We start from the raw sequence: 25459 nt of genomic DNA on the forward strand, positions 1-25459 counted from the left end.
GAGGTTGCCAAGGAGTTGAAGTGGGACAGGCACGGCTAAGTCTTCCATTAGTGCCAAAGCAGCCGTTGTGCGTCATTACGCGTTGAAATTGCATGCCTTTTTATATCCAACCATTTGATTGTCAAAGCCACCCAGTTGCGTAACACCTTCAGGTGTGGTAATTACCCTGATTGTAACTGACAATGACAAGGCCATTACCACACTGACAGTTCTGCACAACGAACATGTGATAATAATATATGAAACTGTATACTGGTATCTGCCCGACTGAGGCATCGTAAACAGCATCAATTTAAATGTCATTTGTCCAACTGTTCACCTTAATACTCATGAGAATACCTTTCATAACATGCAAGTATTGTTTAATAATTACAGATCCAATTAAATATGATTCCCGATTAAACTGTACAACATATTTGAGGGGTTCTTTTGCAAAAACAGATATCTCCGTTTGTATTTATTAGTCTAAATCAGGTTTTTGTCTGTTTTTTGTGTTTGTTTTGTGTGCACTCCAGGGAACTCTTCATATATAATACGTGAGAGGTAATATTTTGATTTATTTTACACAATGGTATCAATTTCAAAGCGTTTCTCGAGTTTCATCCTTCTGCCATCAGAGTCGTAGTTTCTAATTCCTCCAGTTTATGGGCGTACGTATGGGTCATATGTACGTAAGTGTCCGTGGAGGCCCGCACATTCTCCGGTCAAGTTTGTTCTTATAAATCCCAAAATTAGCTTCGACAGTGGCATAGACCTTCTTTTGTGCCTACGCAACGTTTATAAATGAGGCCCCTGGTGTTCAGTTCTCTCCCTGAACTGATGTTCAGTTCTCTCCCTGACCTGGCGTTCAGTTCTCTCCCTGACCTGGTGTTCAGTTCTCTCCCTGACCTGGCGTTCAGTTCTCTCCCTGACCTGGCGTTCAGTTCTCTCCCTGACCTGGTGTTCAGTTCTCTCCCTGACCTGGTGTTCAGTTTTTCTCCCTGACCTGGTGTTCAGTTCTCTCTCTCTGACCTGGTGTTCAGTTTTTCTCCCTGACCTGGTGTTCAGTTCTCTCTCTCTGACCTGGTGTTCAGTTTTTTCTCCCTGACCTGGTGTTCAGTTCTCTCTCTCTGACCTGGTGTTCAGTTCTCTCTCTCTGACCTGGTGTTCAGTTTTTCTCCCTGACCTGGCGTTCAGTTCTCTCTCACTGACCTGGTGTTCAGTTCTCTCTCTGACCTGGCGTTCAGTTCTCTCTCTCTGACCTGGCGTTCAGTTCTCTCTCTCTGACCTGGTGTTCAGTTCTCTCTCTCTCTGACCTGGCATTCAGGCCTCTCTCTCTGACCTGGTGTTCAGTTCTCTCTCTCTGACCTGGCGTTCAGTTCTCTCTCTCTGACCTGGCGTTCAGGCCTCTCTCTCTGACCTGGCGTTCAGTTCTCTCTCTCTGACCTGGCGTTCAGTTCTTTCTCTCTGACCTGGTGTTCAGTTCTCTCTCCCCTGACCTGGTGTTCAGTTCTCTCTCCCTGACCTGGCGTTCAGTTCTCTCTCTCTGACCTGGCGTTCAGGCCTCTCTCTCTGACCTGGCGTTCAGTTCTCTCTCTCTGACCTGGCGTTCAGTTCTTTCTCTCTGACCTGGCGTCCAGTTCTCTCTCTCTGACCTGGTGTTCAGTTCTCTCTCTGACCTGGCGTTCAGTTCTCTCCCTGACCTGGCATTCAGTTCTCTCTCTGACCTGGTGTTCAGTTCTCTCTCTCTGACCTGGTGTTCAGTTCTCTCTCTCTGACCTGGTGTTCAGTTCTCTCTCTCTGACCTGGTGTTCAGTTCTCTCTCTCTCTGACCTGGTGTTCAGTTCTCTCTCTCTGACCTGGTGTTCAGTTCTCTCTCTCTCTCTGACCTGGTGTTCAGTTCTCTCTCTCTCTCTCTGACCTGGTGTTCAGTTCTCTCTCTCTCTCTGACCTGGTGTTCAGTTCTCTCTCTCTCTCTGACCTGGTGTTCAGTTCTCTCTCTCTCTCTCTGACCTGGTGTTCAGTTCTCTCTCTCTCTTTCTGACCTGGTGTTCAGTTCTCTCTCTCTCTCTCTGACCTGGTGTTCAGTTCTCTCTCTCTCTCTGACCTGGTGTTCAGTTCTCTCTCTCTCTCTGACCTGGTGTTCAGTTCTCTCTCTCTCTCTCTGACCTGGTGTTCAGTTCTCTCTCTCTCTCTGACCTGGTGTTCAGTTCTCTCTCTCTCTCTGACCTGGTGTTCAGTTCTCTCTCTCTCTGACCTGGTGTTCAGTTCTCTCTCTCTCTGACCTGGTGTTCAGTTTTCTCTCTCTCTCTCTGACCTGGTGTTCAGTTCTCTCTCTCTGACCTGGTGTTGAGCTCAGCCCTTTCAGCGTCAGTCCTGGTCTGCAGGCTCATCATTTCAGCCACCCGTTCTCTGAGCTGCAGCTCCAGCTGCCCCCGCAGCGCCACCTCCCGCTCCAGGGCCAGAGCCGCCCCTCCCTCCCGGCTGCGCAGCATGGAGGACAGGCCGGAGCAGGATGACTGGACAGAGTGGGAGGCCCGGGCCAGCTCGTTACGCATGTCTGACAGGTCCCTGGCAGGGGAAAAGGGGAAATATGAAAGAATTCAAAGACACAAGCATGCAACTATATAATGTAGTGCATTTATGCAGTGTGTTGTGAGTTAATTGTTCGGACCTCTCTGTGGCGCTCTTCAGCTCACAGACCTGTCTACGGAAGCCCACCACCTGTCGCCACACGGATAGCAGACGACTGTGCTCACTGCTGAAATAACTGTGGAAAGACTAAGTGAGAGAAATTGTGGAATGTCAATGTCACGTGACAGAAATAAGAGAAGTGCTTCTAATATGAAAATTGAAAACAGCCATCCACAAAAACTATAATACAGACTTCCTCCTCCCTCCTCCAATCAGACTCCCTCTGCTCCAGCTCCTCCCTGGATTTGGACCAATCAGCAGTGAGTCGGCGTATGTCCTGGCTGAGTGCCTCATTGGCCAGTCCTGCCTGCTCCAACTGCTCTCTTAGCATGGCGTTCACTGCAGACAGACTGCTGCTCCTGTGGAACATAACACGGCATTGCATCAATTGCATTGAATTATGTACGTCATTAGTTTCATTGCTGATTGGCCCAGGCAGATTTCAATCACTAACCTTTGCTGCTCCTCCTCCAACCGGATGAGAGCATTTTCCAGGTCGCCGCATGGATCCTCCTCGTCTCGATGGTGGCTGTTGCTGGACATATCACAACGACCCTAAAGGGAAATAAGAATGACAGTTATGCATCAGATGTGAATTGTAGATGAACTCAATGTTGTTACTAAATGGCTTGGTTAGTTGTTTCAGAATGTCTCCATAGTGGTGTAGAGCAGTACGAACACTCAGTCTGTGCTGCTCCAGCTCAGAGGACTTCTCCACTAGAGTCTGCTCCAGGTCTCCACACCTCTTCTTGTACTGCAGGACCTGGGGGGGAGGACACAGTGAGGTGATCTGCTCTCTGACTGGTGACATAATATAGACCAGGTAATCAGCATCAGGTTCCCATTTGTCAGCATCAAATGTTTTCATTCTTAGTAGGAGAGTCTGTAGGACAGTGATGTCATACAGGAAGACATCTATGAGGTTCATGAACGTATTACAACCACGAAAAGAAAACACTGCCATCACCTGCTTTATGTTCATGTGTGTGTTCTTCTGTTGACAACTGAGAGGGTTGACAGACAATTACGGGCCTATAAATGAACTAGTAAAACACCCTTTAACCTCCAAATATATGGGAGGTGAATGGAAACAGATGCATCATAGTGTGATACCTTGGCCTGCAGTTTCTGCACCAGCTGAGCCTGTCTTTGCTGGCCCTCCTGGTAGGCTGTGAGTTTACGCTTGTAGGCTGCCTGTTCCTCGTCCAGACGCCGGCGCAGGTCCATGTTCTGCTGAGCCTGGCTGCGAGACTCTGGTGAATCCCGCTCCCCGTCACCTGTCTCCAGGCGGAGAGCCTGCTCTAGCTATGTGGATGAGAACACATGGGGGGGATGATGCACAGGGGGAGTCACGACCTTACGAACTCAGACTGACATGTAACCCCTGTCTTTCTTCAGGTTTGCCAGGTATGCTATAGAAAATAAATAAAATAAAATATGCTGAAATGTTTTACCATAATTCTATGTTATAAATGCAGAATTGTTGCATGGTGCAAGGTAGTTACATCTACCTACCCGTATCTGACCAAAATGGTTTCTCCGAGTGCTCTGTGATTGAGGAGAGTTGCAAACAGCACTGTAATGAATGTTCAGGGCCTCTCCATGGAGAACACCACAGTTCAGTCTATGCAGTAAACACAAACCTGTCTCCATAGGAACCTCTGTAGGTCTCAACAACTGGGTCTATACAGATAAGCCTCTCTGTATTCTACAATTTAGCCATAAAGCACTGACGTGGATTCATGTTATAGTAGCCTGGATGTTGGATTCTAGCATTACATTTACATCAGTTTCATTTGTCAGAAGAGTCATTTTAACTGCTGGTTATCTGAATCACCATTTGAAGAACATCTGAAGATCAAAGGTAACATAGGAGATATTTCCAGTTTGTTTTAGAGCTGACAATCTTGCATGTACAACCACGCTTAGTTAGGCTAAATTCTAACGCCATACTACTGAGCCCCCGCTCTGGCCTGACCCCCCCCCCCCCCCATTCCTCCCCTCTGAAGCCTCTGTTTACAATCACCAGGGGTGACGAACGTCATAGCAACATGCCACTTCACTTCATTCCAGTCCCGTAACCAAGGAGACGGACAAAACTCTTCCAAGCAGACAAAGAAAATAGTAAAGGAGAATTGAGATAGGGGTACATTGGTATTCCTTATATGTGTCTGTGAAATGCCCCTACGGAATTCCCCTCTGTGGCCTACTTTGTCTTTAGTGTTTGGTGTATGGCAACTCCTCTGACTAGTCCTCTATGGGAAAGATTTCAGACTACATTTGTGGGTCAAGAATTTAAACCCACCACATATTTTCCTCTAGCAACCAGGTTAGTGTAGTACTACAACAAATGCATTCATTCTCCCTCTCTCAACCTCCATTTACTTATGTACTTCACATCTAATCCTGTTATCTTTTCCTGGATAATCTAATTTGATCTTTTATACTTACTTCTCTCTCTCTCTCTCTCTCCCTCCCCCCCTCCCTCCTACCCCCCCTCCACTCAATCTATTTTTCCTGCCTTCTCTTCTCTGTGTCTTACCCTCTCGCTGATGGCACTGTATTTGATAGCCAGCTCATCTCGGTCTGCCCTGCTATGGGCCAGCAGATCCTCCAGCCTTCCCAGCTCTACCTGCAGCACCCGGTTCTCCTCTTGGACAGACATCACGGAGGACATGGCTCCTGGTGCTGGGGTGGGGAGGGGAAAGAGAGAGGTGCAGACAACCACTTGTGTTAATGAAGAGCACAGCACTTCATTCAATATTCAGGACACTACTTTGAAAACATCTGTTTTTTTTAATAATCAGGTGATTGGACACTATTCAAATCGTATTTGTCACATGCGCCGAATACATCAAGTGTAGACTTTAGCATGAAATGCTGACTTACGAGCCCTTTCCCAACAATGCAGAGTTAAAAATGATGAGAAATGTGTAAAAAAATGTTTTGGAAATAGTAACACAAAATAACAATAACGAGACCATATAAAAGGAGCACCGGTACCGAGTCAATGTGCAGGGGTACAAAGTAGTGGAGGTAATATGTACATGTAGGTAGGGGTAAAGTGACTAGGCGATCAGTATAGATAATAAACAGAGTAGCAGCAGCATATGTGAAGAGTGTGAAAGTGTGTCTACATGTGAGTGTGTTTTGTGTGTGTGAGAGTATGTAGTATGTGTGTTGAATTGTGACTGTATAGTATGTGTGAGTGTGTGGGTAGAGTCCAGTGAGTGTGTGGGTAGAGTCCAGTGAGTGTGTGGGTAGAGTCCAGTGAGTGTGCGGGTAGAGTCCAGTGAGCGTGCGGGTAGAGTCCAGTGAGCGTGCGGGTAGAGTCCAGTGAGCGTGCGGGTAGAGTCCAGTGAGTGTGCGGGTAGAGTCCAGTGAGTGTGCGGGTAGAGTACGGTGAGTGTGCGGGTAGAGTACGGTGAGTGTGCGGGTAGAGTCCGGTGAGTGTGTGGGTAGAGTACAGTGAGTGTGTGGGTAGAGTCCAGTGAGTGTGTGGGTAGAGTACAGTGAGTGTGCATAGAGCCGGTGCAAGAGAGTAGGTGCAAATAAAAAGGTGGTCAATGCAAATAGTCAGGGTAGACATTTGATGAACTGTTCAGCAGTTTTATCTCTATCCCACTCACGGCTCTCGTTGAGGTTCTTGGTAACGATCTCTCGGACTCGTGCAGGTAAACACGTAGGTGGGTCTTCAGGGGAAGCGCCTCGGACTGTCAGCCTCTTCTCTTCAGACAACACACTCTCCTCCAGCCTCTGGTAGAAGACAGACACAGAAGCATTTATATTGGAGAAAGGAGAGTTAGGGGGAGAGAAAGCGAGAGAGCATGTACATTGAAGATAGGATAACAGCTGTTGCAGCCACCTACTAGTATTGTGTGAGGCTACTTTGATTATCCTGTTCAATGTGGACACTTTTGACAAATGAAATCTCCAATTTCCATTTGATTACCCTTTCTGCAATCCTTATCTTACTTGTGAGTTCATGTCCTCAGAGACAGACTAAAGCTCAGGGCCCTGCAGTGCACAGTGCCATGAGGACAGGTGGTGTCTCAGCAGTCACTCCTGTCTACCACAGAGCTGTGTTCAGAATAGAACACTGACCTCACACTCCGCAGAGTGCACATACACATTTTCAGCACACAACATAGAGCAGAATGTATGGCATCTCTGTCGAAGTGTTAAACCATCAGCATCCCCAGTGAAGTCTATTGTAATTACAACTAGCCTACATAATTATAACATATTGGTTTCATAGATATTTCTGAAAATCAATTATTTACAGGAGAATACCAATTCACCATAAAAAAAGAAGAACGATAAATCAAAGTGCAATCATGCACTGGCCATGACATCACCTGTATGACAGATTCCAATTTGGAATCCGTGTTGGAATTCTCTGTGTCGCTCATTGAGGAATATCTCAATAACAGCAATATCTTCAGGCCTGAAAAATACACTTTTGTCGCTCCAGTCCGCTGTGCGCTGGGAGCGTTATCAAATAGGATTAACCGTTCGATGTAGATCGCAATTAACGGATGCACGCGAGTAAATGCTTATCTAAATTAACGACACATTAGCAACTATAAAAAATAAAAGCATATGTATGCTATACAGACAGTCCAGAACGTTGTCATAGTTTGCTGTAATCACAGGATTTCTTACACGTCCCACAGGTGACTGCCCTGCTCGGTCCTTCTCTCCAGAACTGTCGAAAGATTGAGGACAGGGGGATTAGCAGGCTTTAAATCCCCCCTCCCTCCCGAGGAGCGCTTCCGTTTGCATTCTTTGCCTGGCCACCCATGCAGTTTAATTAGATTTTTTTTTTTTTGCAGTTGAGTGTAGGGCTAACTAAATAAATTGTTATTGGATAAAACAAATCTGATGCAAATGTTAGTGGTTATCAACAAAATGTTGAGGAAATTTGTAGGCCGCACAAATTTGACAGTGCCTGCAGGATGTGCTTTGTACGGGTTTTTCAAGGCCCAGTGCAGACAAAAACGTGATCTATTTCAAAACTATGAGGTTGGAATAATACTGTGAAATTGATTATAATGCCCTTGGTGTAAAAGCTGTTTGAGAAGTTTTGGTGGGATGGAGTTCTAGCCTGCCTGGTGACATCAGCAGGGGGTGAATTAGTTAATAGATCAATAAGAAAGAGACTGCTCTGCCAATAACTATAATGTACAAAAATATAAATGCAACAATTAAAGATTTTACTGAGTTACAGTTCATATAAGGAAATCAGTCAACTGAAATAAATTCATTAGACCCTAATCTATGGATTTCACATGACTGTGCAGGGGTGAAGCCAATTAAAATGGTCAAAAAGACACAATAGCTTCACACACAAAAAAACGAATTCTGATTGGCTGGGCCTGGCTCCCCACTGGGCCAATCAGAATTAGTCTTTCCCCACAAAAGGGCTTTATTTCCAGACATAAATACTCCTCAGAACCTTACTGGGATTTTTAAAGAAACTATTTTTGTTTTAAATTAAATTGGTCAAAAAGACACAATCACAGTAGGGTACATACTTGTTAAACAGAAATGATTTGATATTGAGATAAAAACAGCTGCATTGGACCTTTAAGAAGTCTGTGTGTCCTTTCATCAGGCCTATTAGTGACATACAGTACTTTCTTCTGTCATATAGAATTAGACCAGGAAGTGTTGTTAGGCTACACAGTATGAATAATCATGAGGGCGGCCATGTTAAGGGGCATCCATGATCCCTACACCCCTCTGTAAATGGGATATTTGGTGACAGTGACTACATGTCGGTCACTGTTTATAATGTTACAATATATTAACACACACAACACATGAACAACAAGGAAGGAAAAGCAGAACAAATGTGTTCCCCTTTTCAGTATCTGGGGGCCCAGCTTGATCACTGTGCCTGCCACACCACTTCAATGCTTGAATTACCATGGTAACAGACATGCCTACAAAAGAGAGGGACTCAGAATGTCAATAACAGACCCCTCTATTCACAAAGCTCAGCCTTAACCACACCTCCACAACCTTCAGCATGTTGTCATTTTGAAAGGTGTGCATAAAATATTGAGACATTTTATACTGCCACATAACTACTGTATATTCGGACAATGTTAAATATTACAGCCCAACATTCAGTTTTTAGGGTTTGTTTTGTGTTAAGGGCCCTCTTGTGGTGTCCTGGCAGAGCTGCATTGTATAGAGGCAAGGGTAATAGATACTTTTTTGAGCATGCAAGATCAGCATTTGAATCTTTGTGAATAAGTTAACTTGGAAACATAACCTTAGGTTAAAGGCCCCACAATTTTTCCTGGTCAGGTCATGAGAATAACGACTCCAGGCCCTAAGTGATCCTATTACCATGCAATTACCAGTACTGTAATAATAAGCAAGTTAGCAAACTAGGCCTAGCCTATTATAGCTCAGACAGGTTTAACCTGTGTAATGAATCTGGGTGTGGGTCTGTTTTCTGTCCTCTGGTAAAGCATGTATAGGCTACCCGTAGGCTATAAGGATTCATTCATTTGTCAGTTATAGCCAAACTCTCTGCTGTAACCCCTTGAATGTCTATGTAATACTGTACAGTGGTATCTAAACTAGAGCGAGCAAGAGTAGTCTTTGCATTCTACAAATGTAAGCTGTTCTGCTATAAAGGATAAATAAATTGTGGTCAGGCAGAATTACAAACGACTAATACTAACTATTATTATTGTGAATATATAAATTAAGATAGTCTTTTGGGGAATATTACATTGTTATAGGCTACAGTTAGGGTGTATTGTCAAAAGCTTCAAGTTACTTGGCTTTCACATCATTGAGCGTTGGGCCAGTAACCAATCGAATCCCCAAGCTGACAAGGTAAAAATTTGCCGTTCTGCCCCTGAGCAAGGCAGTTAACCCACTGTTCCGCGGGCGCTGAAGACGTGGATGTCGATTAAGGCAGCCCCCCGCACCTCTCTGATTCCGAGGCGTTGGGTTAAATGCAGAAGACACATTTCAGTTGAAGGCATTCAGTTGTACAACTGACTAAGCTTCCCCCTTTATGGTCCCGCCACACCGGCGAACAAGGCGCAATAGCGCCTCTTCAACCTCAGGAAGCTGAAGAAATTCTGCTTGACCCCTTCCGAGCCATGGCCTGTTTACCCCACTACCATCTAGAAGTCGGAGACAGTTCAGGTGCATCAAAGATGGGACTGAGAGACTGTTAAAACAGCTTCTATTTACAGACCATCAGACTGCTAAACAGTCATCACTTGCCACCCATGCCCAGTACCCTGCCCTGACACTGTCACTACCCTGCACCTTAGTATCTGCTGCCCTATGTACATAGTCATCCAATTTTCAAATAAATTCATTAAAAATCCTACAATGTGATTTTCTGGATTTTTTTCTCATTTTGTCTGTCATAGTTGAAGTGTACCGATGATGAAAATTACAGGCCTCTCTCATCTTTTTAAGTGGGAGAACTTGCACAATTGGTGGCTGACTAAATATTTTTTTTCCCCACTGTATATAGGTATGTATGTATGTATGGGGAAAACAAGTATTTGATACACTGCCGATTTTCCTACTTACAAAGCATGTAGAGGTCTGTCATTTTTATCATAGGTACACTGTAACTGTGAGAGACAGAATCTAAAACAAAAATCCAGAAAATCACATTGTAGGATTTTTAAGTAATAAAATACTTAAAAATAATAATGTGATTTTCTGGATTTTAGTTTTAGATTCCGTCTCTCACAGTTGAAGTGTACCTATGATAAAAATGACAGACCTCTACATGCTTTTTAAGTAGGAAAACCTGCAAAATCGGCAGTGTATCAACTACTTGTTCTCCCCACTGTATGTATATGTATAAATGTTTACGTATGCATATGTTTGTACGTGTATATATATTTACCAAGATATGGGGATTGGAAATGATGCAGACAATTACACTGATGGAAGCAACAATCTTTCCGCTATACTAAGCTGATCCACCCCAATTAAAAAAAAATATATATATAAACTGTTTTACCCACTTTATATGTATATATTGTATTGTAGTGATGGCTCATCCTATAACTACTGCTGTACACACTTTCTATATTAATATACTGTCTATACACATAGCATTATATCCCTGAACAAAAATATAAAAGAAACATGTAAAGTGTTGGTCACAGATTTCCATGCGCACTATAAGCAAAACAAATTTGTTTACATCCCTGTTAGTGAGAATTTCTATTTTTTGGGTGTGGCATATAAAGAAGCTGATTAAACAGCATGATCATTAAACAGGTGCACCTTGTGCTGGGGACAATAAAAGGCCACTACAATACGCAGTTTTGTCACAGAGGGATGCTATGTTAGCAAGCTGGCTATGGCCATCCTACACTGGAACTCTTCCAAGTCAAGGTAAACTTCTGGTCTTATTAAGTTATTGCCACTGGGGCCTGCTGGTGGAATTGCCACACTGCTTGCTGCTGAGTGTACTGCATGATTTTTGCGTTAGTTCTTGTAGCTATGTTGACTATGACGTTAATATTTCTTAATGGGATTGTGTGTATTGGTATATATTACTGCACTGTTGGAGCTAGAAAACACAAGCATTTCGCAGCACCTGCAAATCTATGTACACGACCAATAAACTTTTGATTTGATGAAACCCAGACTTCCGTGACCAACCACAACAATGGCCCCCCACTGACGCGCCCAATCAACGTTTCAAAAACTTGGAAACAATGTTGCAAAGCGAGAAGTTAGGTCACCCAGAGGAACGCCAGCCTACTGATGTTACAATCATCGCATTCGCAAAACACACCTATTGCTTGTTAACCGGCAACATTGTTGCAGAATTCATGGATTTCCAAAACACACCATTTCAGTGACAAATGTGATGATCCTGCGTGCACGACGGGTACGTAAACATGTCGTGCATTAAAATCGCATCACCGATACGGTTGCATCTACCTGCCTTCATGGAGGCCATATGCCGCCTTAACGCTTCTCTGATTTTATGGACGATGGTCCCAATTAAACGCGGACATACAGTGAAAATAGATAGTATTTCCTTTCGTTTCCCGTAATAAACAAAGTAGCCTATACTCTGCGAAGGACATTCACCACTTCCTTTCCAAAATCACAGCCCATTCAAACGAGTGCCATTACCTTACCTAGCATGAATAAGGGTTGAGTGCATAGTTGTCAACTCCATTCGTATTCGAGAGCAGGATACTTGGACTACCGTTTCGGATTTTAAATGTTTTACTAGACTAGTCAGCCAACTTGTAGCAATATGCTGCTGACGTCGATTTGCTTCCAGCTCTCCCCCAAACCCTTTCCGGGGAGGGACTTGATACCCGAGATCGGCACTGTACCATAAGCATGAAAGTCTATCTATTAAGTCCAGTAAATCATGAGCAATGTCTTCTAGGGCCAAGCAAATATTAAGAGCGATAGCCCAATGTTCTGTAGAAAAGTACTCAGTTGTATGTGACACATGTAGCCTTCAATCCACTTTGCAGTGTCATTATTAGGCTAACAACTTTATCTAAAAGTAAATGCGTAGAATATGGTACATCTAATCCAATATATATTTTAATACCCACTACTCACCCTGGCAACTTCTCCAGTTACCAGTGACAGTTTCAGTCAAACAGTCTTAACACCTTAATAAAACAATATAATCCTGAATTCTGGTGTCAGATGACATGCACTGGCATATTTCCTTCTCTTGTACACTGAAGCAAAACGTTTGCGGAAAGGCTTGTCAGTCATACTTCACCAAACAAACACCAGTCATGGAGACGAAACCAAGGAGACAGACCTAGTCTAAAGTCAAAATAACTACCTGTTAAACACGCTTACCACTGTTTCCTTACCTGTGTAGTGGGAAGTCAACCTGACAATGAAAACAGAAAAGGAAAAAATGAACAACAAATGGTTTATTTACAATAAAGTGTCGCTTTACATTTTATACAGGTGATTTTGATTTGCGTAAAAGGCACTTTTGGCTTTAATTTGTGACAAATATTTGCTCAAACATCCAACTGTCCATTCGCTGAAAGGCACTAGTAGGGTAAAGTATGGGTTGACAAAGGCCACTCAACAAAAAGGAACAGGAAAGGTAGCTAAAGATACATGATATGCTATGTAAACAAATAAAATAATTGTCAATGTTGCCTTTCTCCAACCTACCACCACATATTAACCAAAATCCAAACTAGACATTGGTTTGATCTGGCTGCCCAAGATAGACTGATATGAACAGATACTATACGTTCTCTTAAGCCAAGAGTAAAATTTGAAAGTGGTTGGAAAGCAACATTGAAGTAGACAACTCCCAACCTTGTGAAATGAGACATACACCTGTCCTTCAAGAGTGACAAAAGTTATACTTGGACATAAAAACAAAAAATATTCACCCTATTCAACAACAAATAAGGCATACAAATACTAAACTTTACACCTAATCATGTTGGATGAGATGATGGTACTGGGCTGTAGCGAGGAGTAGTGTAAGGTGAAGGGTCAGATGACAGTTATGAGGAGAAAGGTTGACATCCAGATTTGTGTAAAATTGAGAGAAATTGGGGGAGGGACAGAGATGAGTAAACCACCTGAAGGTGTCATTAACATGGAATGCATAATTTTCAGGTGGTCAGAGTGACAGAAATATAAAACATACTTGATCAGCAACAACATGAAGGGTCACTTCTGACTGCATAGTTAAAGTATCTAAAAAATAGTAATATCGTCTTTGTATCTAAAAAGGACGTGCTGGTCAATCACTGACTTGTGATAGTTTGAATCTATACATTTGTGTAGGCAAACAATGAGTATGTAATGTAGAGCATCATTTGTGCCAAGCAACCTGTCAGTTGACTGAGCTCCCCACATTTAATTTCTCACAATCATTCTGTCCAGGGAATGTTAGGAGCCTGTGTGTGTAGTCCATCTCACAGCTAAAACTGCACCCATCCTTTAGCAGTGTCTTGACTGGAGCTGTGGTGAGGGGGAGAGGATGATGTGTGAATGTGAGAAGGTTAACATGAATGGATGACAAAATGTTGATATATCCCCCCCCCCATCAAACTGTTTAAAAGCTTCACCCAACGGGATGAGAGAGTTAACTCATCAGGGATTTGAGCTAGTAACCCTGTGATCTCTAGTCAGTTTCCCTTGCCACAACACCATGCATAAGGCCTGCCAACTTCCTCAGTCGGGTTCTTAACTTACTGTTGCCAGTTAGAATAGTAGAATACACAATAGTACAGTAATAGTGGCTCCCATGTAATTTATGGCTCCCGAGTGACGCAGCGGTCTAAGGTACTGCATCTAAGTGCAGTTACAACCGGCCATGATCGGGAGTCCCATAGGCTGGCGCACAATTGGCCCAGCATCATCCGGGTTAGGGGAGGTCAGGGTAGGCCGTCATTTGTAAATAAGAATTTGTTCTTAATGTACTTGCCTAGTTAAATAAATACAAAAAGGGTAACAGAATAGTAGAATACACAAAGTGCGATTTCGAAATTTGGTTGTGCATCAGCAGTTTCTTTTGTTATGAGAGTCAGTCAATTAGCCCATGTCAGCTAAAAACAAAGTCCGATTGCTAAGTGAATTTTGCAGCCAGCTATCTAAACTTGTTATCATAGTTGAATTACAATCAGGGGGGGGGGGGGAACCCCATTGATTTTGTTAGTCTCACTCAGATATAATACTAAAAACTGCAAACATTTCCCACCACCCTATGGCAAAATGTGTATAATTACAGGAAATTAGCTGTTTGTGTACGCATAATTGCAAGCAACTGCGGCCCATCATGATGAGTTCTGATTTGTGTGGCCTCCACGCCCATCAAAGTTGCCCATCTCTGGTCTAAACCATTAGCTCTAAGACTGACCTGGCACCAGCTGCTGTGAAGTCTCCCCACAGGTCTGCAGTGGGCAGGGCGGCAGGGACCGGGCCTCCAAAATCTAAGAGAGAGGCTGGAGGGGGTGAAAAACAAAAAAAAGTAGATGTAGAATTATCCATGTTAACATGTGCTTGAGCAGTGGTAATGGAATATTGGGTCATTGAGCTCTATAGCCTAATGAGGTTACCTGTGTTAGACTGCGTAGGTGGAGGTGATTGCTGGCCTCCAGGAGGGGATACAAGGACTGCACCCTTAGCCATTGGTGGAGGAAGGAGAAGGCCACTGCCCATGGGCCTAGACTTGGCACCTGGATCCTTCTTCTTTATATTCTAAGACAAAGAAAATCCCTATCCCTTCTTAGCATGTCCGTATCACCTTTTCTTCATCCCATTTTTGTTTCTCCTCATTCCACCATTTATGCTCACCCCAATGCTGATCTTGATAGTCTGTCCGTCTTTAAAGCCTAGGTCCAGTTTGGGTGCTGTGCTCTGAGATGCTTCCTCTTTCGCCAGCTCACCTTCCTGTTTTACCCACCTGTAGAAAAAGGGGTAGATTTGTTAGATTGTACGTAATGTTCCAATGTAAAAATGGATGTTGATGCCAAAACCAAAGAGAGGATAGACATGAGAGGTTGACTCACTTGAAGTGATCTTGAAGAGCTACATTGAAGTCAAAGGAGTCCCCACGATCAGCAAACCCCAGGCCGATGAATGCATGTCGTCCTTTAAAAAAAGAAGTGCATGAGAAGACCGATGTACTAGCTAGAATACTGTATTGCAATTAACATTTCAAACTACAATGGATTTTTTTGCCCAAAATATACAGTGGGGCAAAAAAGTATTTAGTCAGCCACCAATTGTGCAAGTTCTCCCACTTAAAAAGATGAGAGAGGCCTGTAATTTTCATCATAGGTACACTTCAACTATGACAGACAAAATGAGAAAATCACATTGTAGGATTTTTTAATGAATTTATTTGCAAATTATGGTGGAAAATAAGTATTTGGTCACCTACAAACAAGCAAGATTTCTGGCTCTCACAGACCTGTAACTTTTTCTTTAAAAGGCTCCTCTGTCCTCCACTCGTTACCTGTATTAATGGCACCTGTTTGAACTTTTTATCAGTATAAAAGACACCTGTCCACAACCTCAAACAGTCACACTCCAAACTCCACTATGGCAAAGACCAAAGAGCTGTCAAAGGACACCAGAAACAAAATTGTAGACCTGCACCAGGCTGGGAAGACTGAATCTGCAATAGGTAAGCAGCTTGGTCGGAAGAAATCAACTGTGGGAGCAATTATTAGGAAATGGAAGACATACAAGACCACTGATAATCTCCCTCGATCTGGGGCTCCACGCAAGATCTCACCCCGTGGGGTCAAAATGATCACAAGAACGGTGAGCAAAAATCCCAGAACCACACGGGGGGACCTAGTGAATGACCTACAGAGAGCTGGGACCAAAGTAACAAAGCCTACCATCAGTAACACACTACGCCGCCAGGGACTCAAATCCTGCAGTGCTAGACGTGTCCCCCTGCTTAAGCCAGTACATGTCCAGGCCCGTCTGAAGTTTACTAGAGAGCATTTAGATGATCCAGAAGAAGATTTGGAGAATGTCATATGGTCAGATGAAACCAAAATATAACTTTTTGGTAAAAACTCAACTCGTCGTGTTTGGAGGACAAAGAATGCCGAGTTGCATCCAAAGAACACCATACCTACTGTGAAGCATGGGGGTGGAAACATCATGCTTTGGGGCTGTTTTTCTGCAAAGGGACCAGGACGACTGATCCATGTAAAGGAAAGAATGAATGGGGCCATGTATCGTGAACTTGAGTGAAAACCTCCTTCCATCAGCAAGGGCATTGAAGATGAAACGTGGCTGGGTCTTTCAGCATGACAATGATCCCAAACACACCGCCCGGGCAACGAAGGAGTGCCTTCGTAAGAAGCATTTCAAGGTCCTGGAGTGGCCTAGCCAGTCTTCAGATCTCAACCCAATAGAAAATCTTTGGAGGGAGTTGAAAGTCCGTGTTGCCCAGCAACAGCCCCAAAACATCACTGCTCTAGAGGAGATCTGCATGGAGGAATGGGCCAAAATTACCAGCAACAGTGTGTGAAAACCTTGAAGACTTACAGAAAACATTTGACCTCTGTCATGGCCAACAAAGGGTATATAACAACGTATTGAGCTAAACTTTTGTTATTGACCAAATACTTATTTTCCACCATAATTTGCAAATAAATTAATAAAAAAATCCTACAATGTGATTTTCTGGATTTTTTGCCCTCATTTTGTCTGTCATAGTTGAAGTGTACCTATGATGAAAATTACAGGCCTCTCATCTTTTTAAGTGGGAGAACTTGCACAATTGGTGGCTGACTAAATACTTTTTTACTTTTTCAGCATATCAGGTTGCATGGTGACGTATTTCTGCTGGTGTCTTTCTGATTGTGATGGCATCTTACCATTGCCGTCCTCTATCCGAACCACAAAGTATCTGCTGGAATCTGTGACTGCCTCCACCACACATCCAGGATACTGCTCCACTGGGGCTTGGGCAAACAACTCTCCTAAGAAATACAGAATTCAGTTAGACTAAAAGCTGGAAATCATGAGATACATATATCTATATACAGTTGAAGTCGGAGGTTTACATACACTTAGGTTGGAGTCATTAAAATTCGTTTTTCAACCACTCCACAAACTTCTTGTTAACAAACTATAGTTTTGGCAAGTCGGTTAGGACATCTACTTTGTGCATGACAAGTAATTTTGCTAACAATTGTTTATAGACAGATTATTTCACTGTATCACAATTCCAGTGGGTCAGAAGTATATATACACTAAATTGACTGCCTTTTAACAGCTTGGAAAATTCCAGAAAATTGTGTAATGTCTTTAGAAGCTTCTGTTACGCTAATTGACATAATTTGAGTCATTTGGAGGTGTACCTATGGATGCATTTCAAGGCCTACCTTCAAACTCTGTGCCTCTTTGCTTGACATCATGGGAAAACCAAAAATAACAAAGAACTCAGATTTTTTAATATATATATTTTTAGACCTCCACAAGTCTGGTTCATCCTTGGGAGCAATTTCGAAATGCCTGAATGTACCATGTTCATCTGTACAAACAATAGTACGCAAGTATAAACACCATGGGACCACGTAGCCGTCATACTGCTCAGGAAAGAGACGCGTTCTGTCTCCTAGAGATGAACGTACTTTGGTGTGAAAAGTGCAAATCAATTCCAGAACAGCAGCAAAGGACCTTGTGAAGATGCTGGAGGAAACAGGTACAAAAGTATCTATATCCACAGTAAAATTAATCCTATATCGACATAACCTGAATGGACGCTCAGCAAGGAAGAAACCACTGCTCCAAAACCACCATTAAAAAAAGCCAGACTATGGTTGGCAACTACACATGGGGACAAATATCGTACTTTTTGGAGAAATGTCCTCTGGTCTGATGAAACAGAAATCTAACTGTTTGGCCTTAATGACCATCGCTATGTTTGGAGGAAAAAGGGGGATGCTTGCAAGCCGAAGAACACCATTCCAACCGTGAAGCACGGGGGTGGCAACATTATGTTGTGGGGGTGCTGTGCTGCAGGAGGGACTGGTGCACTTCACAAAATAGATGGCACCATAAGGAAGGAAAATTAAGTGGATATATTGAAGCAACATCTCAAAACATCCGTCAGGAAGTTAAAGCTTGGTCGCAAATGGGTCTTCCAAATGGACAATGACTTCAGTATACTTTCAAAGTTGTGGCAAAATGGCTTAAGGATAACAAAATCAAGGTATTGGAGTGGCCATCACAAAGCCCTGACCTCAATACAATAGAACATTTGTGGGCAGAACTGATAAAGCGTGTGCGAGCAAGGAGGCCTACAAACCAGACTAAGTTACACCAGCTCTGTCAGGAGGAATGGGCCAAAATTCACCCAACTTATTGTGAGAAGCTTGTGGAAGGCTACCTGAAATGTTTGACCCCAAGTATAACAATTTAAAGGCAATGCTACCAAATACTAATTGAGTATATAAACTTCTGACCCACTGGGAATGTGATTAAATAAATAAAAGCTGAAAAAAATTACTCAATTTCTGACATTTCACATTCTTTAAATGAAGTTGTGATCCTAACTGACCTAAGACAGGACATTTTTACTAGGAATAAATGTCAAATTGTGAAACTGAGTTTAAATGTATTTGGCCAAGGTGCATGTAAACTTCAACTGTATGCATGCATATATGAAGCAGACAAGGTGACAGACATGAGCGCAACAGCTGTATTGACAGATGTAGCCATGACAGTCTGACAAATGTAGTTACCTGAGTTTTTGTCCTCTAGCTTGATATAGGCAAGCTTTCCTATGGAGATTATTTTCATCCTGCCAGTCCATGCTGGCTCATCCAGCTTCCAGTCAGCAGCTCTGCAAAAACAAAGTGAAGCACCCTTCCTGCATGTCATGACTGCTTTGCTACAGAGCTTTTGGGCTTACTAAAACTCATCAAACAGTGTAATGCAATAATTGCAATCTCAAACCATGCAACAGAATGGGAGTCTTAGGCTACATAAAGCACATCAGTAGCTTGCTCTTTCTAAAGAGCATGGGATGCAGGGATTGACATGAAGGTGAAGTCAGGAGTATTTTTTGGTTTCTCGATGATTATGATCACTTGGACGAAAATGTTAAGTACCTTTTTCACCTACACACAGGGGAGGAACCAAAAAGCAGTGGTGTAAAGTACTACTTACGGTAAAGTAGTTTTGGGGGGTATCTGTACTTTACTACTACTATTTTTGACAACTTTTACTTCACAAAATTCCCAAAGAAAATGTACTTTTTACACCATACATTTTCCCTGACACCAAAAAGTACTCATTACATTTTGAATACTTAGCAGGACAGAAATGGTATAATTCACACACTTATCAAAGACAACATCCCTGGTCATCCCTACTGCCTCTGATCTGGCGGACTCACGAAACGCATGCTGCATTTGTAAATTAATGTCAGAGTTGGATCATGCCCCTGGCAATACGTAAATTAATAACAAAACTAAAATGTGGCCGCCTGGTTTGCTTAACATAAGGAAATTGAAAGGATTTATACTTGTACTTTTAGATACTTAGTATATTTACAACCAAATACTTTTAGACCTTTACTCAAGTAGTATTTTACTGTGTGACTTACTTTTACTTGAGTCATTTTCTATTAAGGCATCTTTACTTTTACTCAAGTATGACAATTGGGTACTTTTTCCAAAACTGACAAAATGACTAACCTTCTTGAATTCTTTGTATATTGGTTGTTATTAGGAGAAAATAAATCTAAAATCACCTGCCCAATGGAGTAACCACAAAGCAGGCTGAACTTGAGGTCATTTGCCCTGGGAAATAGGGCAACTCCTTAACCTAATTAACTTTACCTGCTACATTAAGTATACTAAACTGATATGAAAAAGTCGTAGCTGTATCGAAGTGGCATGCTTAAGGAACCTCAAACAAATCTGCTCTCAAATAATGTGACAGGAAATGTTCGTGTTAGCTGGGAGCACGGGACATTCTACAGAGGCTCAAACATGCAGACAGTCAGTCATGGTTGGTAAGTGGTTGTTACCGTTGGTACAGTCATGCAACATTACATAGGAAGGTGGGAAAGTGTCTCTTGTGAAAAGCTATTTTGGTTCTTATGTATGATATGTAATACCATTATAGCTAGATCTATATTCTCTAGAGTACAGTCACCTTTTATTAATTTCAATGTTGAGAGTTTCACCCAACTGTCCATTAATTGTCCCAACTGTAAACCCCCAAAATGTTTCAAAACGTATCTGTCACATGTGCAGAATACAACAGGTGTATACCTCACTGTGAAATACTTACAAGCCCTTAACAGCTTCTACCCCCAATCCATAAGACTGAACAATTACTCAAATGGCCACCCGGATTATTTACATTGATACACATTTAGGCCACTAGATTGCGGCAGTCTATGTGCAAAGTTTTAGAATGATCCAATGAACCATTGCATATCTGTTCAAAATGTATCAAGACTGCCCAAATGTGCCTAATTGGTTTTTAAATACATTTAAATTCATAATTATGCACTCTCCTCAAACAATTGCATTGTATTCTTTCACTGTAATAGCTACTGTAAATTGAACAATGCAGCTAGCTTAAATTGTTGTTAAACTTTATGCCTTAGCCTTTAGATATGTTTATGTCCTGGGATGTTTTGTTTAGTTACCTCACACTAATCACATTAGCCTACGTTAGCTCAACCGTCCCGCGCGGTGATGACGACACTGATCCCATAGATGTTAAGGAGCCTTTTGGTCCTAGACATGGCGATCCAGTAACGCTTGCCGTGTGGTAGCAGAGAGAACAGTATGACGGTTGACTGGAGTCTGAAAACTTTTGGGGCCTTCCTTTGACACCGCCTTGTATATAGGTCCTGGATGTCAGGAAGCTTGGCCCCACTGATGTACTGGGCTGTACACACTACCCTCTGTAGTGCCTTATGGTTGGAAGCCGAGCAGTTAACATACCAGGCGGTGATGCAACCGGTTAGGATGTTCTCGATGGTGCAGCTGTATAACTTGAGGATCTAGGGACCAGTGCCAAATATTTTCAGTCTCCTGAGGGGGAAAAGCTGTTGTGTCCTCTTCACAACTGCCTTGTTGTTTGGACCATGATAGCACCACTTCAGCCCTTTCAATGTTAATGGGGGGCCTGTTCGGCCCTCCTTTTCCTATAGTCCATGATCAGCTCCTTTTAGTCTTGCTCACATTGAGGGAGATGTCCTGGCACCACACTGCCAGGTCTCCGACCTCCTGTGTTGTTGCCTACCTTTACCACCCGGGGGCGGCCAGTCAGTAACTCCAGGATCCAGTCGTAGGGGGTGGTGTTAAGTCCCTGGGTCCATAGCTTAGTAATGAGCTCTGTGGGCACTATGGTGTTGAACGCTGAGCTGTAGTCAATTAACAGCATTCTCACATAAGTGCTCCTTTTGTCCAGGTGGGAAAGGGCAGTGTGGAGTGCGATTGAGACTGCGTCATCTGTGGATGTGTTGGGGCGGTATGCGAATTAAGTATTAGACTCGGTCAGGGAGAGGTTGTAAATGTCAGTGAAGACACTTGCCAGTTGGTCCGAGCATGCTTAGAGTACATGTCTTGGTAATACATCTGGCCCCGCAGCTTTGTGAATGTTGACCTGTTTAAAGGTCTGGCTCACATCAGCTATGGAGACCGTGATCACACAGTCGCCCAGAAGAGCTGGTGACCTCATACATGCTTCAGTGTTGCTTGCTTCGAGGCTAGCATAAAAGGCATTTACCTCCATCTGTAGGCTTGCATCACTGGGCAGCTCGCGGCTGGCTTTCCATTTGTAGTCCGTAATATTTTTCAAGCCCTGCCACATCAGATGAGCATCAGAGCCGGTGTAGTAGGATTCAAGCTTAATCCTGTATTGACGATTTGCCTGTTTGTCTGAGGACATAGCGGAATTTCTTATAAGCGTCTGGATTAGTGTCCCGCTCCTTGAAAGCGGCAGCTCTAGCCTTTAGCTTGGTGCGGATGTTGCCTGTAATCCATGGCTTCTGGTTGGGAAATGCACGTACGTTCACTTTGGGGACGAAGTCATCGATGCACTTATTGATGAAGCCAGTGACTGAGGCGGTATACTCAATTTCATTGGATGAATCCCAGAACACATTCCAGTCTGTGCTAGCAAAATAGACTGAGTCATCTGTCTACCTACCTCTTCGTTATCGTTCAGAGGACGTGCTGCTGTAAGTTATCTGGCAAACTTCCTTTCCACTCCCCCGCTGTCTTTCCAGAGCGTGCACTGATGATGTAACTATCAAATTGGTTTTCTCTTCTCTTCAGTCTCGTGCTGCATTCTGTTGTGTGAACCTTGGATACAGCCAGTATTGGTCAAAACGCGCATCACTCGTTCGCATACAGCCAGTAGTCATCCAAAGCCCCCCAAACTTCTCATCGGATCTACACGAATCACATAGGTCACCTATTTTGGATTCAAAATGGCAAATTTCATCAAAAGGTGGCTAGTTGGCATCCTTGTAACTAACATCAAAGTAGATCATAGAATTGTCCATTCAAAAGACATGTAAACAATGTATTAATTACTACATTTAGCTAACATTGGATAGTTAATCCAGAGATTATTATAGTCGCCTTGATTTGGCATTCGTAGTTAATGATCATTTATTTTTTGGGGGGTAAATACAGGCAAATATATTGTTTAGTCACCTTGTCCTAGCTAATTTTCCCCCAACATTGGACACCCCACCCCCTAACTTCAGACACACTAGCGGTTGGAGGATTAAATCACCTGTAGCTCAACATTTAAAACGTCTTGGAAAATACCAGTATGTTTTGCAACTAAAGACACCCTTCTAGCTAGCTGACCACCAATTTGTTGCAGTTTAAGTTACTTTTTTGAAAACTCTCAATTAAATTACACATTTTGTGGGACATGCTGTATATTGTAAAATTTGACTGCGCGACAGACCACACCAATTTATATCCAACTTTTTACCTAAATGATTCCCTCATGTTAGTAATAAACTGTTATCTACCTTCTCAAAACATAAGATTAATCTGTAAAACAAATGAGACATTATTTGGTTATGACACTGAAGATGTTGGTGAAAAACCATTTAAGAGTCTACAGGAGGGCACACCGGGCTACGCAATGAAAAGTTGACAGGCAAGTCTTTTTTTTTTACTGGAAGGCTAGCCAACTAGTCAAATATCTAGTAAACACTTCAGGTACGAGGATGGTGTTTTTTTTTAAACTAAATTATGTGGGTATTTATTTGTAATTGAGCAAAATAGTAAGGTGGCCAATAACTGGGGACAGTATGCTGACAATACAGGAGGTCATTTTTTGCTCAGTATTTCCACTGAAATGTCAAACATGCAAATTGCTAACCCGTTAGCTAACATTTCTACAACACCAATAATGACAAAACATTGATGGCTTGATCACAAGATAAGACAGAAGGTAATATTTCTTAAACACTGTTGAATATGTTGATAATAAGGGGTGCTACGCTAAAGATATTTACATAGTTATCAAAACTACACGCCAGGGTAAGCCTACACAAAACACAGCCCTTATTTTAAGTTCCTAAAATCCCCATATGGGAAAAACTAATGGTTGAAAAACGATTGGAACCATTTCCCTGTTTGACCGCTAGGTTTTATGGGTATTATGACTCATACTGTGGTACTCTATTAAGAGTATGGGTTAGCGAAAATGCTTTCCTAACCTGTTACGAAAAGTCACTTGTACCTAAGTGGCATGTTTTAGGGAGTCCCGAATTATTTAACATTGCACACACTCCAAAATAAAGCAGACTTGCCTACTTGAACTTGTTAACTATGAGCGAACCATATCAGTCTAACTACTCGTTACAGGTTTATAGCTAACTAACTCGTTAAAGTTAAATGGTAACTTAACTCACCTGGCTAGCATTATTTAGAAGCTAGCAAGTTAGCTAGCCAAACAAAGGTGCCACCTCACAGCATATTGAAAGTTAACTTGCTGCATAGGTAGCAAACTAAATGAATACATTTATCCCTGAAACAATATTCATCTACTCTCCATTTTATGCATTCAATAATTGAATACTTTCAAATTAACATTAGCTAGCAACAACCTTGTCTTCCTGGATCATCCAGTTTCCACTTGTTCATGTTGATTTGCTAACGCATTAGCAAGCTAGCTAATAACGAGTAGTTAGAAGAAAGTTCATCAACAAAGTGGGGTCCATAAAATAACTCACCGATATCCACGGTTAGTGGCACGGGGTGGGATCTTGTACACATGAACCTCTGGCTTTACACAGATCACTGACTCGTAACTATCGTCGTCTGCCAGTGCCATTTTGGCAAGTAAAAAACCTTCCAAACTTCTAACTGCTATAGGGGGAGAATGAACCCACTGCACTGTAACGTTTACAGCTCAAGAGCGCCTCTCTTGGAGAGGATGACTACTACAGTCACCTTCTCAATTCGTGCTTTTACACCTGCATTGCTTGCTGTTTGGGGTTTTAGGCTGGGTTTTTGTACAGCACTTTGAGATATCAGCTGATGTACGAAGGGCTATATAAATAAATTTGATTTGATTTTGATTTGATTTAAGGGGTTTATTGGCACGAGAAACACATGTTTACATTGCCAAAGCAAGTGAAATAAACAAACAATAAAACAATGCACTGTAAACATTACACTTACAAAAGAATAGACATTCCAAATGTCATTGCATGTATATATAAAAACACACGCATATCTTTGGTAGTATGGATGTCCGCAAACAAATGTTTATAGGTACATGCCGCCACCTACTGCATTGGCTGTATATCAGCCTACTATTCCGCAGGATGCAGTCATTACACTGTATGAAATAAAAATGCTCTACCTACTAACCCTGCACCCATTAACCTCACCACTATTCCACTACTTTGTTCCTATCTGATCCTACTACAGGCCAGCAGCCTGGGAGGACGGGACACTTTCGTTCAAAACATCTTGTAACTTCTGCAGCAAAATCTCATACACCCAAGTGCTTCTCTGCATTTGCCACCACATCTATCATCTGTGATTTACGTTCCATTCCTGAAGCTCAATTGACAACCATGGCCATGAATGCCAAAAAACAACCTTACTGAAACAGATGTTATTCCCATCACTCTCTATTGGCCTCGGCCTACTCACAGGGATCCTCTTAGGATCCCACTCCCTGGACCCATCTTCCTCTACTACTCTCTTCACTGCCTAAGCATACGACACCTTCTGTTCTACTCTGGTCCTGGCAACCTCAACCTGCCTTTATCTCACCCACC

General features: G+C 42.6%; 2 protein-coding genes across 3 annotated transcripts in view; both read right to left on the bottom strand.

Moving 5' to 3' along the window:
• LOC115143223 (rootletin-like) overlaps positions 1-11992 on the bottom strand; it is a 50742-nt gene extending 38750 nt beyond the window's left edge. Inside the window, exons 1-9 of one of the 2 annotated variants that reach the window (XM_065001847.1) lie at positions 11829-11992; positions 6303-6429; positions 5216-5361; positions 3787-3978; positions 3353-3436; positions 3128-3228; positions 2867-3032; positions 2654-2760; positions 2323-2550 (exon numbers count right to left, since the gene is read on the bottom strand). In XM_065001847.1, coding sequence (XP_064857919.1) covers positions 2323-2550; positions 2654-2760; positions 2867-3032; positions 3128-3228; positions 3353-3436; positions 3787-3978; positions 5216-5350 — 1013 coding nt within the window. In that variant the 5' untranslated portion in view covers positions 5351-5361; positions 6303-6429; positions 11829-11992. Of the gene's footprint in view, positions 1-2322; positions 2551-2653; positions 2761-2866; positions 3033-3127; positions 3229-3352; positions 3437-3786; positions 3979-5215; positions 5362-6302; positions 6430-7031; positions 7351-11828 lie in introns of those variants that run through there. The other variant, XM_029683383.2, reaches the window with a different exon arrangement.
• Positions 11993-13523: 1531 nt separating this feature from the next.
• Positions 13524-24571, bottom strand: LOC115143224 (adaptin ear-binding coat-associated protein 2-like). The gene is made up of 8 exons (XM_029683385.2): positions 24401-24571; positions 18915-19015; positions 17043-17147; positions 15210-15291; positions 14995-15103; positions 14757-14898; positions 14558-14642; positions 13524-13659 (listed from the first exon to the last, which is right to left on the bottom strand). Exons 1-8 carry the CDS (start codon positions 24499-24501, stop codon positions 13620-13622), a joined length of 765 nt encoding a protein of 254 aa, XP_029539245.1. The 5' UTR covers positions 24502-24571; the 3' UTR covers positions 13524-13619.
• Between the last annotated feature and the right edge of the window lie 888 nt (positions 24572-25459).

The sequence above is a fragment of the Oncorhynchus nerka genome, linkage group LG15 (assembly GCF_034236695.1).
Source record: "Oncorhynchus nerka isolate Pitt River linkage group LG15, Oner_Uvic_2.0, whole genome shotgun sequence".
Taxonomy (NCBI): Eukaryota; Metazoa; Chordata; class Actinopteri; order Salmoniformes; family Salmonidae; genus Oncorhynchus; species Oncorhynchus nerka.